General features: G+C 38.2%; 1 protein-coding gene across 4 annotated transcripts in view; it reads left to right on the top strand.

The window, feature by feature from the left end:
* The window catches only part of LOC149313200 (cilia- and flagella-associated protein 299-like), a 308,159-nt gene that overhangs the window by 220,308 nt on the left and 69,155 nt on the right, over positions 1–18,696 (top strand). For all 4 annotated transcript variants that reach the window (XM_089526259.1, XM_089526257.1, XM_089526258.1 and 1 more), the window contains exon 4: positions 11,764–11,906. In XM_089526259.1, coding sequence (XP_089382385.1) covers positions 11,764–11,906 — 143 coding nt within the window. The remainder of the gene's footprint in view (positions 1–11,763; positions 11,907–18,696) is intronic.

Genomic DNA, 18,696 nt, shown 5'->3' with positions numbered 1-18,696 from the left:
CGGGGTTTAGTAGATATTTTACATGCTGTCAGAACAACATGAGTACATTTAAAGTGGGGTAATTCTGTAATACTAACACACACATTTGCATTTTTGGCTTCATTTGACAACATGATTTCATTTTTTAAAAAACCATATAAATAAATTATTACATACTAGAAATGCTCTCTTTGTTAGCACTTAAAAGCTAAAATTCAGCAGATTTCACATAGCCTATTGGCTGCATGTTGTGCCTGCCCTGCTGTATGTGAGAATCCATGTGCATTTACCTGCTTTATTACCAGTTTTGTCAACTCTGACCGCACAAATCACAAACCCGACAGCACAAATTTAGCAGGATAATGCACAAGCATACATACAAACTCCAAGCATACAGTGGACACTTTCAGAACTAATCACACCATCCATCTTTTAAGGCATGCATATAGAGATTGAATCCAACTGGATTACTGTTGCTGCAGCCTGAGCAAATGTCTGAAAGATTATTTTGATCCCCCCCCCCCCTTTTCTTATTATTATGTAAACACAGATCTAGGAGATGAGCCACATGCCCAGAAATCTGCTTGTACATACAGACCACTGCACTGTACTGTAGATTCTGAAAAAGTCCTTCTTTTGACTATATCTCCCTAAATATCTGATAGAAGAATTCTGGAAGAGTTGCAGGCCAAAAAACTAGTTTTTCCAAGCTCAGCAGTGCATTGGGGTGATCTGCTTGTTACAGTGTTCTGATAAATGTATTATGAAACATTAACCCTAACAATTCCCTTTTCTTGAAACCACTATCCTTTTATTTCATTCACACAAAGCAGTAAAACATAAGATAATAATCTAGCCAGCTTTCATCTCTGTTCTAGGCAGGAGCAGCGGTTTTAACATTTTTTCCAGGATAGAACTGCTAAGGACATCTGTTTTAGAGATGTGGAAAGGAGGTCAGTTTCCCCCACTACTATACCTCAGTTGATTTTTGTTTTTTGTTTTTTGCTAGATGTAACCTGATCTACAGGTGGCAAATTAGACCAAACAGTATTCAACAAAAATAAATGGACCATCATTACAAATTTATTTTAACTTCTAATGTATTTTAAGCCTCTCTTTTGCAGTCAGATTGTTCTTTCAAGCCCTTGGGGCAGCACCTGTGAAAATGTCCTTGTTTTGGTGTTGTTGTTTTTTAAAAGCTTCCTTGTTGAGTTAATAATTAACTTCAAAATATTGTCTGCCTTTTGCTTTCCAGTCATTTACCTTTCATTTGGCATCCCTTCAAACAGTTTCTGTTGAAAGCAAAGCGGCCAAGGCTTCAAGTCTCCTACAGCAACCCTCCGTTCCCAGCATCCATTTTCTCCCGGTCTGCTTTCAGACCTTGGAATTGTTAGTAGAAATGGCTAAAATACTGACATCAGCCATTACTTACAAAAAAAAGTATGCATTTTACATATGCATAGCAGTCACAGATTTGGAGGTGCTGTGTTCCTAACAAGCTCATCTTGATTTTTTATTTTTAAAATTCTTTCCCCCAAAAATAGAAAAATGGTCCCATCTGGTTAAAAAATCTTCCCAAATTTGCATTCTGAAATAACAAGTAAAGGGCATTCATTATACCAAAACACTTAATGCATTGACTTTGACATTAATAGAGAAAAAAGATTTTGTTATGCCTTCACTATCCCAATAAGTAATGTGTTGTAGGTAAAATTACTGGTAAGACATTACTTCTAAGACCCTCCCATTATTTATTTGAATAAGCAAGAGATTTCTCAGCCCCAGTGTGTTATTTATCATTATGTATGTGAGCAGGGAAACATGTGATCTTGTGGCTGTTGTTACACTACACCGTAGATGACAAGCTAATCTCTTGACCATATTGTCTGGTCATAATGGGAATTGGAGTCCCATTATGACTGAGAATCACAGCGTCATAGAATCATAGAATAGAAAGAGACCTCAGGGGCCATCCAGTCCAACCCCCTGCCATGCAGGAACTCACAGTCACAAGACCCTCAACAGATGACCATCCAGTCTCTATTTAAAGACTTTTAAAGAAGAACACTTATGAATAGCTCTTACTGTGAGGAAGGTCTTCCTAATGTTCAGCTGGAATCTCTTTTCCTCTAGTTTACATCTATTGCTCCATGTCCTGTTCTCTGGAGCAGCAGAAAATAAGCTTGCTCCATCCTCAATATGACTGCCCTTCAATTATTTAAACAGGGGTATATCACCTCTTGACTTTTTCTATTCCAGGCTAAACATCCCCAGCTCCCTAACTTGCTAGTGCTACTCATAGGAAGAGTTTCCAGACCCTTCACCATTTTAGTTGCCCTCCTCTGGACATACTCCATCTTGTTAACATTTTTTTTTTAATTATGGTGCCCAGACCTGGACACAGTATTCCAGGTGAGGCCTGACCAAAGCAGAATAGAGTGGTATTATTACCTCTAGATACTATACTTATATTGATGCAGCCTAGAATCACATTGGATTGTTTAGCTACAGCATCACACTGTTGATTCATGGTCAACTTGTGGTCTACTAGGACTCTTAGATCCCTTTCACATATACTCTTGTCAACCCAGGTGTCTCCCATCCTATATCTGTGCATTTCATTTTTTTTTCTCCCTAAGGGTAGTACCTTACGTTTCTCCCTATTGAAATTCATTTTGTTAGTTTTGGCCCAACTTTCTAATTATTCTAATCGTTTTGATCCTGTCCTCTGAGGTATTGGCTACTCCTCCTAATTTGGTGTCATTTGCACATTTGATAAGCATGCCTTGTATTCCTTCATCAAAGTTATTGATAAAGATGTTGAATAGCACTGGAACCCTGTGGCACCCTAGTAGTCACTTCTCTCCAGGATGAAGAGGAGCCATTACTGAGCACCCTTTGGGTTCTATCATTTTATCAATTAGTAATCCAGCTAACAGTTGCTTCATCTAATCCACATTTTACTAGCTTGTTTGCCAGAATATCATGGGGGACTTTGTCAGAGGCCTTACTGAAATCAAGATATGCTATATCTACAGCATTCCCTTTAACTACTAAGCTGATAATTTTATCAAAAAAGGAGATAAGGTAAGCCTGGCATGACTTGTTTCTCATAAACCCATGTTGACTTTTTGTGATTATGGCATTCTTTTCTAAATATTTATATTATTATTATTATTAACCTTTATTTATGAAGCGCTGTAAATTTACACAGCGCTGTACATGCAATCTTTTTAGTTAGACGGTTCCCTGCCCTCGGGCTTACAATCTAAAAAGACATGACACAGAAGGAGAAGGGAGTGGTGGAGGGAAAGGGTAAGAGGTCCAGCAGTTCCTCTCTACCTCCAAGGCCTGGACCAAGGCAGATGGACTGGAGGGAGGGCTTGGCTTCATAATGGATGGATAATCATTTTCCAGGGAAAATACATACTCTCAAGTAGGATAATGCATATACAGTACATAGCAATACATGAAATGGTTTGATAAACAGGCACCAAAAGAACATCAAATAGTAAGCGACAATTATTCAATGCGTGGGAAGGCTTCTCTGAACAGGATGGTTTTCAACTCCATTTTGAAGATGGTTAAAGAAGTGATGACTCTCTGTTTAATGAACTGCTCTAAAATCTAGAAATTTTACAGGGCCACAGGTTCCCACAGCACATGGCATAGGTCCTCTAATGGGCAATCTCCTTAACTGCTTTCCCATAATTGTCCTTTATAATACAATCACATTAAAATATGTATCTTGGAATCACATCATCTATGATGGAGGGAAGGTGGATGTCACTCTGTACTTCCAATATGAAAGGAGCTTTCCACAAGAATGTCCAGCTGGATGGAGACTTGTACTGTTTTGTCCATTCATGTTGAGAGCCCAGCACACAAAGATGGTGGAGAAGAACTTTTAAAGCTCTTATTAGAGAAATAAAATTCTAACACTTGGAAGGAGGTTGGTTCCCACTATTCGTTCTGAGATAGTCCCCCCTCCCCGATTCTTCTTCTGCTCTTAATCTTCTATTGCCCTCGCCTAAAAAATTTTCTGTGTTTCCTCCTGCTTCTTTGGATGAATTATCTACACTTCTGAACTCTTGCAAACCTGCAATCTGTCCTCTTGATCCACTTCCTACTCGTCTTTTAATTTCTGTAGCTCCCTCTTTTCTGCCCTCGCTTCTCCATATCTTCAATCTCTCTCTCTCTCTACAGGCTCCTTCCCTTCGGACTTTAAACATGCTCTCATTTCCCGAATTCTGAAAAAACCTTCTCTCAACCCCTCCTCTTTGTCTAGCTATCGTCCGATTTCTCTTCTTCCCTTTCTTTCTAAGGTTTTGGAACGGGTTGTTTATTCTCGCTGTCTTGAGTTTCTCAAAGCCAACTCCATTCTTGATCCCTTTCAGTCTGGTTTCTGCCCAAGGCATTCCACAGAGACAGCTCTCACTAAGATCTCCAATGACCTTTTACGGGCCAAGGCTAATGGCCTTTACTCTGTTCTCATCCTTCTTGATTTGTCCGCAGCCTTTGACACCGTTGATCACTGCCTTCTGGTTGATATACTTTCTGACCTTGGGTTCTCAGACTCTGTTCTCAACTGGTTTAGATCTTATTTGTCTGGCAGATCTTTTGCAGTGGTTGCAGGTAGACAGACTTCATCTCCTGTTCCCTTATCTGTTGGAGTTCCCCAAGGCTCTGTTCTGGGTCCCCTTCTGTTTTCTCTCTATACACTGTCCTTAGGTAAACTCATTAGTTCTTTTGGTTTTTCCTACCATCTGTACACCGATGACACCCAGTTGTATCTTTCCACCCCTGACCTTTCTCCAAGGCTTGAACAGCAAGTTTCATCTTGTCTCGCAGCTGTCTCGCAGTGGATGCGTCATCGGCGTTTGAAGCTCAACATGTCCAAGACGGAGCTTCTTGTCTTTCCTCCTAAGCCCACCCTTCAACACTCCTTTTCTGTCTCTTTGGACAACATTTCTATTCAACCAGTCCAGCAAGCCTGCAGTCTTGGTTTTATCTTTGATTCTTCTCTGTCGTGTATCCCTCCATGGGCTGGCCCCTCCTTACTTATCAGACCTTATTTCTTCTCACCTTCCCACTAGGGCCCTCCGTTCTGGTAGTCAAGGTCTGCTGTCCCAGCCCAGGATTTCCTCTGCCCCATCTAGGATTCGCCCCTTTTCACTTGCTGCCCCTCACTCCTGGAATCTTCTTCCCCTGCGAGCAAGAGCCATCTCTTCTTTAACCAGCTTCAAAATGGAGCTGAAGACCATCCTGTTCAGAGAAGCGTTTCCAGGCATTGCATAATTGTCACTTGCTTTTCGTTGTTCTTTTGTTGTCTGTTTTATTGAATCATTTCCTGTATTGCTATGTATTTTATATGTATTATCCTACTAGAGAGGCCCTTCTCCACCACCACTCCCTTCTCCTTTTGTGTCGTGTCTTTTTAGATTGTAAGCCTGAGGACAGGGAACCATCCAATTAAAAAGATTGTATGTACAGCGCTGTGTAAATTTACAGCGCTTTATAAATAAAGGTTAATAATAATAATAATAATAATAATAATAATAATAAGGTAGATGATCTGAGGCCACTACTATCAATCTGTCATAAACACTGTGTATAAGGTGTAAAACAAGAACTTGAAATGTGTGTAGAACCAATAACCCAAGAACATGATATCATATAAAATAAATAAAATAAAACTTTTATTTATATCCCACTTATTTGTAAGAAACAGTCAAAGTAGCATCCAACAATTAAAATAATACAGATGTACAGAGATAACAATAATACAAATATACACAGCATATACTGGTTACACATCAACTCAGGAAACATATAATATGCATGTATATATAGCACTTTATGAAGGAATTAATCAGGGTGTTTTTTTTAATTGTAACATTTTCCAGCTTGTCTTTAGGAGAGAAGCTAGAACAATCTTCCTCTTCTGTAGATACGGGAGAAATATATATATATATATATATATATATATATTAAAAATACATTGCTGTTGTTTTCTTTTAATCTAGGATAAACAAATGATTAGCTCCTTGTGATTGTAGAAACAGTTTCAAAATCAGTTTGTCTTTTTATCTTATTTTTTTTCTTGTCGCTAATAAACAAAACTACCACAATATTAAATCAGTGGAACTGAAACATTTAACAATAAATCAGTCCATAAATTAGGATAAGAACTCAAGAAGATTAACCAGTTAACTACTATTGCTGAAAATGAAATAAATTAAATACCTAATGAAATAAAAACATGCCATTGTTTTTTTTAAAATATTTTGCAATTGTGAGGTGAGCTTTTATGACATAGACCAAATTCTTGACTGCCACATAGACAATGAAACTTGTTCCGTGGATTTCCAGTGTAATGCAGTTTATAATTTCACTGCAAGGCATAGAAAACTGGTTAACATTTTGTGTAAAAAAAGTGCTTATTGGCTCTTGTATGTATAGATAGAACACATAATTGGAGTGGCATCTTCATTGTTTGCCTTATATTTGTACCAATATCATTAAATACCTATAGCCAGAAACTGTGTATTTTAGGGCAATGCCACCAGAGATGGCACTAAGATCCCATATCCCTACAGATACATCAGCAATCCTTGGGACAATTAGGAAACATATGGCTAAGGTGTTATCAGGGTTAGATGTTGGTAATACAGCAATTTGATGGAATGTTCTTTGATTGGACCAGAGAAACTAAGGCAAAATGTGTAACCCTTAACCTGGAACCAAGAGCTACAGTTAGTTTTAAGTTGTTCCTTCAGCAATGGGCTTGATTTTATATGACCTTGCACATGGAGATCTTCATGTCTAAGCAGTCTTTCCTTTTTCCAATCTTTAAATTGATTCAATTTATCAAAAAGAATAAATAATTAGTGTTAAAATGCATCTTGCAAATTTGGGTATCAGATTGAGAAAGTTTTTAATGACTCTCACCAGGCACATATAAAACAATAATCTGATTTTTTTCTTTATTGCGATTAGCAACTCCCTAATATCCCCTTCGGAGTAGAAATTTATTCCAGAGGCTGGGGTGGATCTGTATATGACTCAGTAGGTGTGTGCACAGCCATTTACAGATGTTGTCAATGAATACAGATTTCCAAAGAAGTTGGGTAATAGTTTGTGCAGTGTTGGATTTTGTGTTCTCTACATTTAGCTTTCAGCAACGTGTTACTCAAATTTTTGCATATTCAAATTAACACTTTCCATTTAAGGAACTTGGCTGCAAGCCCAAATCACCTACACACAAAATGCAGCATTGTTGCTGTTATCACTTAGCACTGCTTCACACATGGCAGTTTTCCAATACAAATATGCCTTCCATATAGTAACAACACTGTAGAATATATGCCATCATGTGTGATAAAGATGCAAGAGCATCTATCCTATGGTCCCATCTGAAAAGTCTTAAGTGTTTCAGAGCACCCAGTGTGAGAATATACAAGAAGGTGAATGACCAAGCACTTCCCACTACTGCCTACTTCTTTCCCATTCCCATTGACTAATGACATACGTATAGGTCTACAAAAGCAAGCAATCTAGTTGCATCCCTAGCAATAAAAAGTGTCTTCATTGGGTTTTCAGCATTTGCCACTTTCCTCTTCCCATGGCCCAAATATAGGTTCTTGGCCTTTGATATTAGGAATGAGAGAAGCAGTGCCTTGAAAAGATGAGGCAAGCCCAGTCCTGGCTGGTAGGTAATCTGTTCTTATCATAACATTGCTTGCAAACATTTAACCAGGTAAAAGAATGCCTGCTCAAATGTTCATCCTATCACTAATGTATGATGGGTGCCTGATGGTTGCTTTCTATACACATGACGATCTGTGGTTGTCCATGGGATACATACATGTGTCTGAGACATAATGGAACACATTCATGTGTACCATTTTGTAAATGACACCAGTTTGCATGGGTTTATACCTGGGATAACTAAGGCTGTAAATCCTTGCTCAATATGTGAAACAGGTTTTTAAAAAACAACTTTCAAAATCTGTTCATCATTAAGTGAGATGGCATGAGGTTTTAGCAGATTTTTGAGGATATGTCTGTAATTCTGAAATAAGTTCTTGCCCACATTTTGCAAATTATTTTTAATCAAATTATGACAGCTGCTGCCATGTTGCATAGATTTTTAAAATGTATAAGCATTGCATAGGTTGTTGACATCTTTCTTTTTACCAATAATCCCGTCCTATGCTTACTGTGTGTGTGTATGTGCATGCTTTACTTAATACAGGCCTGTTACAGACTGCCAAAATAAAGCTGCTTCGGGTCTCTTTGGAGGTATGCTATTTAAATGATGTAGGGGTCCTAAGAGTCCGGAGGTTGCGCCAAAGCCACACTCCATTCCTAAGCACTGGAGTGCAGCTTTGGCGCAGCTTCCGGATTCTTAGGATGCATGCATCATTTAAACAGCATACCTCCAAAGAGACCCAAAGCAGCTTTATTTTGGCAGTCTGTAACAGGCCAAAGATTCAAAGAATAAAGTGTTTTACAGAAGCTTTTTATGTAAATTTCAGAAAAAAATGATGGGAGGGTAAGACTCTCCTCATTTTGCTCTATCTCAAATACTTACATAGTGTTTTGTTATGAAGCTCTAAAATGTCTGCGGATGATATCCTATGTTGAGATTGAGTGGTCTAAATCATTGTAGTTATAGAACACAACTGTTGGGGTGAATGACAGAATTATGAATCTGAACCAATGCACCAAATGTGCAACTGGACCCACAACATGTATATGTTCATCCATGGATAATAGCATTGCATGTACAATTCCTCAGCCACAACTGTGAAGTTAATGTGGACCTTCAACATCAGACAAAAATGTTCAACCATTGCTATAGGAGAACCTATGTTTTCATAGCACACCAACAGTATCTTGGCCTAAGATTCCAGAGTATTTGAGGAGCCACCTGGTATTCATTCTTACTACAGAATTGTAGTACTATTATTCCACTTTCTGCCATTGTTCTGTCCTATGGAATCCTGGGACTATCAGTTTTGTGTGGAACGTTTAGAATGCATAGTCAGAGAACACAGAGTACCTCATAAAACTTTAAAACCCAGGAGTCCATGAGGGTGTACAGATTGGCACTTTATGCTGGCCTGCACCCAGACTAGGGCTGCGGTAGGTCTGAGTGCTCACACACTCAGAATCCTACTTTCACCGCCCGGCCACCATCATGGTGCGCACTGCCCAGATGGTGTGTGTCATGATGATGTCCCTCATGTGCAGTGCTTGTGGCGACCCTTCTATGGTGCAAATCGGAGTCACGTTTCATGACTCCTTTTTACACCAGGTTGGGGGTGTGGCATGCGGTTGCCGCATCCCCAATCCAGTGCTTTTAGTGGTGCTGTCTGTGCAGCTCCCATATGATGTAACCATGGCAGTTAAAGTGGAATACTAATGCTATAATTCTGGTCACATTCAAACTTGCCCAGGTGTTGTCTTTGGAGAGTAGTTTGAAGTCCCCCCGCAATCTGAGATGAAATGAATAGCTACCTGGAAGTATGGCCTTACCAGTAGTAGTGAGACTTCAGCTTCCTTCCCCTATGTACATACCTTGATGTTCTGTTGAATTTTGAGTGCCATGTTCATCTATTTTTTCCTAGGCTATCAATTAAGCTTAAATGACTTTAGTACCACCTGCAGTTTTACTGGCGTTTTTAACTGTTACTATGTGCTGGTATTTTACTGTTGTTTTCTCATGACTGTATTTTATGGTTTTAATTGATGTTAGAAATCACCTTGGGGAAACTTATATTGAAAGGTAGGGCAAAAATGTTCTAATAAATAAATGTTGTGTGTGCAAAGTTTTTGGGAGGGCAAGTTGAGAGGGAGCAGGCAGAGACTGGGATATGCACTGCACGGACTGTGGTGATTCTGCATCCTGATCGTCTAAAAATGGCTTTCTTTCTTTCTTTCTTTCTTTCTTTATTTATTTATTTATTTATTTATTTATTTATTTATTAAGCTTTAAGACTGTCCAGTGAAATCCTCATTGACTTAATTATGACTATGAGAATGGGTTATCTACCATTGATCATTTAAGGGGGGGAGGGATGTTTAAAAGACTGCATATAAACCTGTCTTCTCTAAGGCAGAAAGGTGTGGTACCAGTGAAAAGCAATAGAACATCTTTAAAATTTCCATCCAACGCGCTTGTAGGTTTTATGAATGAAAGCTTTATAAGTGCTTCTAAATGAATTTTTGAAAGGGGAAAAACAATGAAGATGAATGCTGACAGGTGATACAGCTTCAAAAGCAAAACAGGAGCCTTTGTACCTTTATCACAAGGTGTGTAGATGTTTTTTCTCCATTTCAGATATTTTTGATTGGACGTTTGAAGTTCTCTTAAAAAGACACTGATAGACATCCAAGCTGTTTCGCTGTAGAGTTGTGTTGTTTTTTTCACATGGCAGGTTTGTGTTAAAACACCTACTTTAGGAAATTAATTTTATAATCAGATGAGGGTTGAAAGATTTGCTTTATGGTGTACCCTGAACATAAGACTCAGTACACTTTGCCAACTTTTAGAACACTAGAACATCTCATGTAATTTAAGGTTTTTATTTTTAATCTGTTATCTTAACTTTAAAAGGAGATTGCAACCCAATTCGTCTTAAATCTGTGACACGTCATCTGCCTTTTATCCCCTGAAGCTGCAGTGCATTGTATGTTACAGTTCCATCTGTTTAGAGGATAGAGTTTTCACTCTTTTATTACAACTAATATTTTTCTAATTTGAGACTGAATGTGCCATAGCTGGAGTGAAAGAGATACTGCTCTGTGTGTGTGTGTCACAAATATTAAAAAGGTAAATAAATAAATCAAATAATTAAGCATTCCCTTATAAAATATGCACAGTCTAAGTTAATAAATCTCAGTGAGAGTGAAGGTCCATAAGCCATCTGTAGCTAAAGGAAGATAGATGGTCTTAACAGGTCTTCAACAAAACAGAGGCCAGACCTGTTTTTGACTAAAAGCGACTTCAGTGGTGAATAAAAAGTTGTTATATTTTCCCCATCTCTTTCCTCCAGAGTGATGGATGTGTTAGTTGAAAGCAACCCCATAATTGTATTTATATTAGAACACATTAACAAATCAGCTTCAAAACAGTACTTACTTATCAGATGAGTATAAAAACCTCAGAGGATAAAAGTAAACCTAGTTCACTACTCAGATCTTAATGCTGAAGCTCAGAGGTTCTTTTAATATAGTGAGCTTTTTGCCATGACCTACATGTCTTATTTGTCATCAGTTACCATCAACCCAGTGCATACTGAAGATTAATGAACCCTCAAGGATGACAAAATCTTCTAAAGAAAGCATGCTACACCAGTGGAATTGGAATACGCTATGCCACACATAAGTAAACGTGGGGAGTTATATTCTGTCTAAGGAGTCTGTGTCTTCTGTGGGTCCCTTGAGCACTGTAGATCACTGGCAAAGGGCTGTAGTGTCCTCAGTTCTCCTGGAGCTTTGGCCAAGCCTGTTCAATCTGTCTGTTGTCTTTGTTGAGTGAGAGTACTCCCTAGAGCACTTCCAACATTATTAAATGGCAGAAGAGATTTGGCATCTATTGGATTTGGCTGATGATGTTACAATAAACAAATTGTACCACTGTGCTGCTGATAGTACAACAGACAGATTGAAAGCTTGTTATGTCTTCAAGACCAAATCTTATAAGATCAAAAAGCAACCAAGTATTCCTTGTTTGGACACGTTATCTTAATCATAGTTTTTCTGCTCTCTTTTTAGTCAATAATCTTCATTCGGGATCAAAATGCCCGTGGTCAGGAGGTATCTGCATATATTGACTATGCACACCGGCTGAAAGTGGATGAATTTGAAGTCTATTTCAGTGGGAAGAAGAAGCTTTTCCCCAGGCGCACAGATCTGAGGTGATAGTTCATTTTCTTCCCATGTATAAAAGAAGGTATACAGAGTTCTTTGCTGACATGTATAGAATGATGCATCTCTTGAGGCATAATACTGTAATGTCTAGAGACCATGTCTTGCATATTCACAGAATAACTTCAGACAGAGTTATAGTGGGTCTTGATCTTATAAGGTTCAATAAGTATTCATTTGACATGTCCCATTCATTCTGCGGTTTACTTGGAACTAACAACCAGACTTAGCTCATTGTCTCCTTCAATAATACTAACGCAGGCAGTTTCATATGGAGACAGACAATCTTGCAAATATCCCTAAAACACCCAAGGTGTTTCAGACTGCAAACATTTAAAAAAATAGTGCTTTTTATTCCATTCAGCAGCTAAACTGGAGACAGTATGATTAAATGTGTACAAAATAGCATACTTCTAATATAGGCAACAGTGTGGCATGATGATCAGAAAGCTCTGAAATATTTCATGGTCTGTTATATCACTTGTTTGGCTACATTTGGTGGCCTATAGTTTTAAAGGATGACTTGTGTGTACTGGACAATACAGTCAGTCCTCGATATCCACGGATTCTTTATCCACATATTTAACCATCCATGGATGGAAATTTTCAAAAAAAAGTATAAATTCCAAATAGCAAACCTTGATTTTGCCATTTTATGTAAGCAACACCATTGTATTTAATGGAACTTGAGCATCCATGGATTTTGATATCCATATGGGGTCCTAGAACCAAGCAGCAGCAGATAACAAGAGCCCACTGTACTATGTTTAAAGTGTGTCATATATAAGAAGCCAGGAATGGTAACTGTCAAGTTCAGCATCAGAACCACAGGATATTATATCCAACTTTGCAGATAAGTATGAGTCTTATTCAAACTTGCTTTGCTAGGTTGAATAAAACAGCTACACCTCTGTACTAAGTACCTTCAAATTTGGATATAAATATATAGCTCATAACATTTCCTTCTGTTCCTTAGATGCTGGTCCCTGGTCATGAGATATCAGTGTAATGACAATTAAGAATTAGAATAATCCTGTTTATTTCCTTGAACCAAGGAAATTGTAGGTATTTAAATTCCATGTGATCTTTGCAACTAATGTTCTTCATTCATTGACTCATGCTTCAGTTGAAATCATACGTCTCATTCGCCCAGCCACATTATTATTATTATTATTATTATTATTATTATTATTATATTGCTATCTGTACTATAACAAGTGCTGTTACCCTCTTTCTGCTTGCATGCCTTGAGCTGGAATTGCTGAAGGCATTTAGTAAACAACTTATCTTCGTAACGTATGTCTTAGCAGCCAACAGTGGGGCACAACATAACAACGCCCTCTTTGCATTCTCACTTAATTGCTTCTTTTTTTGTCATACCAAGATTAAAGAGAAATCAAGCACAAACTTTTAACATCCCTGCAGTGCTCTCTTAAATTTGGATGGTGTTCCCCTTCGCATCTTGCTAGCCAAGCACTTGCCTAGACTCATTTCTCATTATTTTGTCAGTTTTGCCATTCCTTGACATGTTAATGTGGGTTCTCTCTCTCTCTCTCTCTCTCTCTCTCTCTCTCACACACACACACACACACACATATGCACACATACACACAGCGTTATCATTTGGCAACAAGGCTGAACGAGCAAGCTTTCTGTCATCGTAAGTTTAGCAAGCCCAATTACGTGGCTCTTCTCATACGCAAAAGCAATTGTGACTCCATAATTTTCATGTTCCTTGGTGTCTCAGCTCCCAGGATTTAATTGTAAGGCTGCCTCTCCAGGAATATTTAACAGTCAACTGGATATCAAAGTAATATTAAATTGACAGCAGCAAGTCCATCTCTTTCAATACTCACCTGTCCCAGTGGCATACAAAATGGAACATAGGAGGGATGATTTAAGAAGCAAAAGGTGCATGTTATGTCCCTTCTCAGGACTTAGCTCTCTACTGGTCACTCCACCAAGATGCTTTTCTGGGCTAGCTTCCAATACTGAAGTATACCTGAAAGAGAAGCAGCACTGGAGGACAGACCATGAGCAATAGAAGAATGGTTTTAGCATGCTTTTTATTTTTGAAGTTCTCTCTTCCACACACATGAAAAACATATTTCAGCATGTAAGTTTTGACATTCAGGACTGTTTCAGAAGCAGTCATTTACTGTGTGTTGTTGTGAACCTCCCTGTTCTGCTTAATGTCTTTTGAAGTCTTCTGTTGGTATTCCCCAATACATACCCAGTTATGTAATTTCATGTTGTATTATTACTTAATATCACACCAACAATCTGTGCAGTACTCTGCAAAATACAAGAGAACAGTTCCCTGCTCTGCAGAACTTACAGTCTAAAATGCATGTCTCTTGGGGTTTATGATCTAAAATTCAAAACACGGAAGGCAAAAGAGGAAGTGAGAGAGGACAGAGACAAGGAAAAATAGGTGTTCATTTCAGTTACACATATATGTTGGTTTAGTTACCGAAGTTTGTGGGGACTAAGGAGTACAGCAAAAACATCATAGCATTTTCAGTCATTTATACTTCACAAAATATTTTTATTTCATATTTATTGAATTTTGCATTGAACATTTTTCTTTTATGTCCAGACAAAGTTCTCTTGAACTTTTTTTTAGTAAAAACATTGCAACAGTAATATAAAATAAATAAAAACTCATTTTAAATGTTATTGTCGTTTTACAGCCCTTGAAAATCTAGTTAGGTAACATGTATCAGCAAAAATGCTACTAATGATCATACTGCTTAGGTAAGGGAGTCTTCTGAGAATGAAGAATGACTTGGGTACAAAATTGGGGAGATTCTTTATTTACACATGAGATGAATGGTTACCGTATCTCTAAGAATAGATTATGTTTTGTTATACTTCTTTTGAATCTGCTAAAGAGCATCAGCTTCCCAGCAAGCACTACTTGCCAGACTTTGAACCGTGTAACCTATGGCTATATTTCAGTGTTTGACTCTGTTGGCATACAATACTGGCATCTCTGTATAATTTTAGACAAGTCTGGTGTCTGTGGTTTTCAAATGTGGTGTTTCAACTATCCTGAACCCACCCTTCCCACTTCCTCCCCTTGCCACATTCATTGGTAAACAGAAGTCTTTGTACATACTTTGTACTCCGTTTTTTTCCCATTCATTTTGGGTGAAATTTATTCAGATAAGTAGTCTTTCTTACAGAGGAGTGTTGGGCAGAAACAAATAGGGCTTACAATTGCACTGGCAGAAAGAAAGCCTTAATTGTAGGTCTTCCTCTTGCTGCCCCAGCTTTTATTTTAAACAGAAAAAAGCTCAAGTGCAAAGTTAATTTATTTGCAGATGACCTTGCTCCTTGTTCTTGTGTTTTTCAGGTGTTTTTCATTTTTTAAAACTCATTCATGTCTCATGCAAAATTATCAGAGTGGAAAGGATACTTTAATTAAGAGCAGTTTCTTTTTTAAAAATTTTTAATTTGTCTTTCAGTTAGAAAACTCTTCTTAAGAGTATGGGGTTGGGAAATATAGTTATTCGTTTAGGTAATTAACGAATAATAAAACATAAGAGAGCACTAGTCTTCATAAAGAAAAGGTGGTGGAAGTATGTTTTGAAAGAGAAAGGTTGTTTTGATGAAACACTTTGAATGTAAATTTTATTATCTGTGTGGTAGATGTTAGTTTTGAGAGGAGGAGATGTATTGGATGTAATGTTTTAAGTATGTCTAATATGTTTAGATAGTTTGTATATGTTTATAGATGTTGTACGATGTTATTTTATGTTGTCTTTTAAATGTTGCAATAAAGAATTAAGAGCAGTTTCTGAGAAATCAGAAGGCTTTTGTGGTGAGATAAATAAATCAGTTACAGGTGCTAATGCTGGAACTATGAGCTATGCATGCAAACGTTAGGAATACAAGGACTGATTGGTTGTTTTGCCTCTGTAATGCTCTGAATTGTAATCATGACTTTTAATCCAAAATAGCAGGTCTTTTTTTCTAGCAAAGTTGATACTTTCCCTTAGAAACATACTTTTCAGGAAACATTTCCTTCTACCCAAATGAAAACTGTTGTCCTTTAATTTCAGTAACAGAAGATGGAGGTTTAGTGGTTTAAGTGTAGGATTAGAACTCTGGAAGATCAGGGTTCAAATCCCTATTCAGCCATGGAAATCCACGGGATGATACTGGGCAAGTCACACTTGTTCAGTCTCAGGGGAAGACAGTGTCAAACCCCCTCAGAATCAACTTTGCCAAAAAACAACAACACCCCACCCTATTATAGGGTCGCCATAAGTCAGACTAAGCTTGAAGGACTGTAATAATAAAGCAGCATTATTATGGCATAATGTCACAATGCTGTCTTAAAAAATTACACTGCTGTCTTAAAAATAAAATAAAATAACAAATAATGATTTGTAAGAAAGTAACACTGTGTCACTGGAAAGCAATGAAGAGATTTTGGGAAAGATCCCCATGCAATAAATGTGTCCAAATAGGGACTTCCAAAGTTTAACAGGATCACACTGTTACTGTGAGAAAGGGAGTCATTAATGGATTTTATCCAGCATGAAAAAAATTCATATGACTCTGTGGCACAACAATGGAAGATGGGTCGTATGGTCCATTTCTCTTCTTGTCTCACCTCTCACAATGCGTGATCTAGGTAGCGATGGGCATTGTGTAAAGACATTGTGCCATAATTGTATTATCAAGGCTTTTTTAAAGCACAAAGTGGGGAAAAAAGGATGAAGATTAGTGCAGATAAAAAAAATCTGCATTAGTGCAAATAAAAAAAATGGAAACCACACTATTAAAGTGCAAATGTGACAAGGGTGGAATACACAGCATCAACAACCAGTTATCAACATGAGTTCAGTTGAAGCGGTTTTCAAGTGGAATAATCTGGTATAATGGTGTGAAGTGATCCCCCCGCCATCATTTCTAGGGGATAATGGTTCAGGGCTGTGTGTCCATGAAATCTGCACATTTCCCCTGACTGTCTGCTGCCTCATCCCCACATGTCTCTTCCCCCCAGCATGTCAAAGTTTAGGATTCCAGCCTTATTGAGTGAAGCCAACATAAGTACGAAGCTGCTGTTCTAGTAATGAGAACTGGATGGGGAAATTTCAGCTCTTGTTTCCCAGCAGTGCAAGTGTAACTCTTTCAGTAGTTTTAAAGAAAGGTTCCAGAGCTACAGACATTCTCATGTCAAAACTGGAAAGACCATCTTTTCCCTATTGCTCTTGACAGTTTTGATAAAGATGCATTGCAAACCATTTAATGGTTTGGTGAAACTACATACAGGTACAATGCTTTTTATGAAGCTGCTCACCTAAAACAGCGAATTGCATGCGGTTTTTTCTTCTGTTGTGATAACCTTTAGAAAATGAAATGTGTGTAATCTTTCGTCATGCAATTTGTTCTAAGGATAGAAAGAACACAGTTGGCCCTCTTTATCCATGTATTTTTTATTCACAGATTCAAGCATCCACGACTTGAAAATACTTTAAAAATAAATTTCAATAAGCAAACTTTGATTTTGCCATCTTATATAAGGGACACCATTTTACTATGTCAAGACATTTAATGGCACTGGAGCATCCATAGATTTTGGTATCCACAGGAGATCCTGGAACCTCTGAATCCCATGGTCTGTCTTGGATTCTTAACATTTGTTAAAAAAAAGTTAACTATTGACAACAAACTGAATTATTTCTATTATTAATGTTGGTGTTAATTAATTGATTTACAGATTTGAAACATTTAACATTAGCAATTGATTTTCAAACCTAAAATTGTAACCTCTGCATAAACGTTAAGGTACTTTTAAAATGTACTTTCTGGGAGTAACGTTGTGTTTGGATGGGTCTGTAATGGTTAACCACTGTCCTATGTGGTGAGCCACATAACTGCAGTCTCTCAGGGAAGAAGCTTCCAGATCTGGTCTGATTCCACCTGTACAGGACTGACCACAGGCTTCTTCTGGGCAGGAATTAGGAGAAAGGACTGCCATTTCCTGCTAGATTTGGCTTGAGCAACAAAATCTATGTGATTTTTTTAACATGACTAACATTTCTGATCCCAACTGTCACCTTGGCTCCTGTGTTTCCTTAAAGCAGTGGTATTCAGTGTGGTGGCCTATGGGTAGGGTGCCATTTGTCCCAGAAAACCTGGAAAATCACAGATTGAAGGGACTAAAAAAATCCTCCAGCCAGCTGGGCTAGTTGAAGCAATAAATCCCAGATTTCTCCTTCATCACAGGCCAATGGATAGGTTAAAATGTGGCAGGGACAATGAAGCAAGAAATCATGCAAGAAGACTGGCACTGGTGGGGGCCTCATCCTGCCTGCAGGCTCCCGTTGCAACTGTACAGGCATAGCATAGTCACCTTATTTTTCCATTTCCTCTCCCTTTCCCCCAATAGCCCCAGAAGACAGGAAAAGACAAGAGGTAAAGATGGCCTTGTGTCGTGTGGTGATTGTGTCGGTGGCTTGCACTTAGGACTAGGCAGGATGGTGGCACTTTACTTCCAAACAGCCTTGAGAGCAGGCTGCTTGGAAGCCTCCCTCTTTTCACAGCAGCTGGGGGCCGGGGGGGGGGGGAGAAAAGAGAGAGCTCTTAGCTTGATACTAGAACTGAGGTTGAAACGTGATGGTAGGAAAAGTGCAATGATTAATGTGTTGAATGTGCATAATCAGAATTCAAATTAATAACATTCATAATGGTAATCATTTGCGTAATATGAAAATTAGATGGCCAGATATGAGGGACTGGAATATGACAACCCCAGGTGGGTCC

Source organism: Sceloporus occidentalis, unplaced genomic scaffold (assembly GCF_023333645.1).
Source record: "Sceloporus occidentalis isolate IW3139 unplaced genomic scaffold, rSceOcc1.0.p SCAF_5, whole genome shotgun sequence".
In the NCBI taxonomy this organism is placed as follows: domain Eukaryota; kingdom Metazoa; phylum Chordata; class Lepidosauria; order Squamata; family Phrynosomatidae; genus Sceloporus; species Sceloporus occidentalis.
Note: the sequence above shows the minus strand (reverse complement) of the source record. Positions and strands in the feature narration are given on the sequence as shown.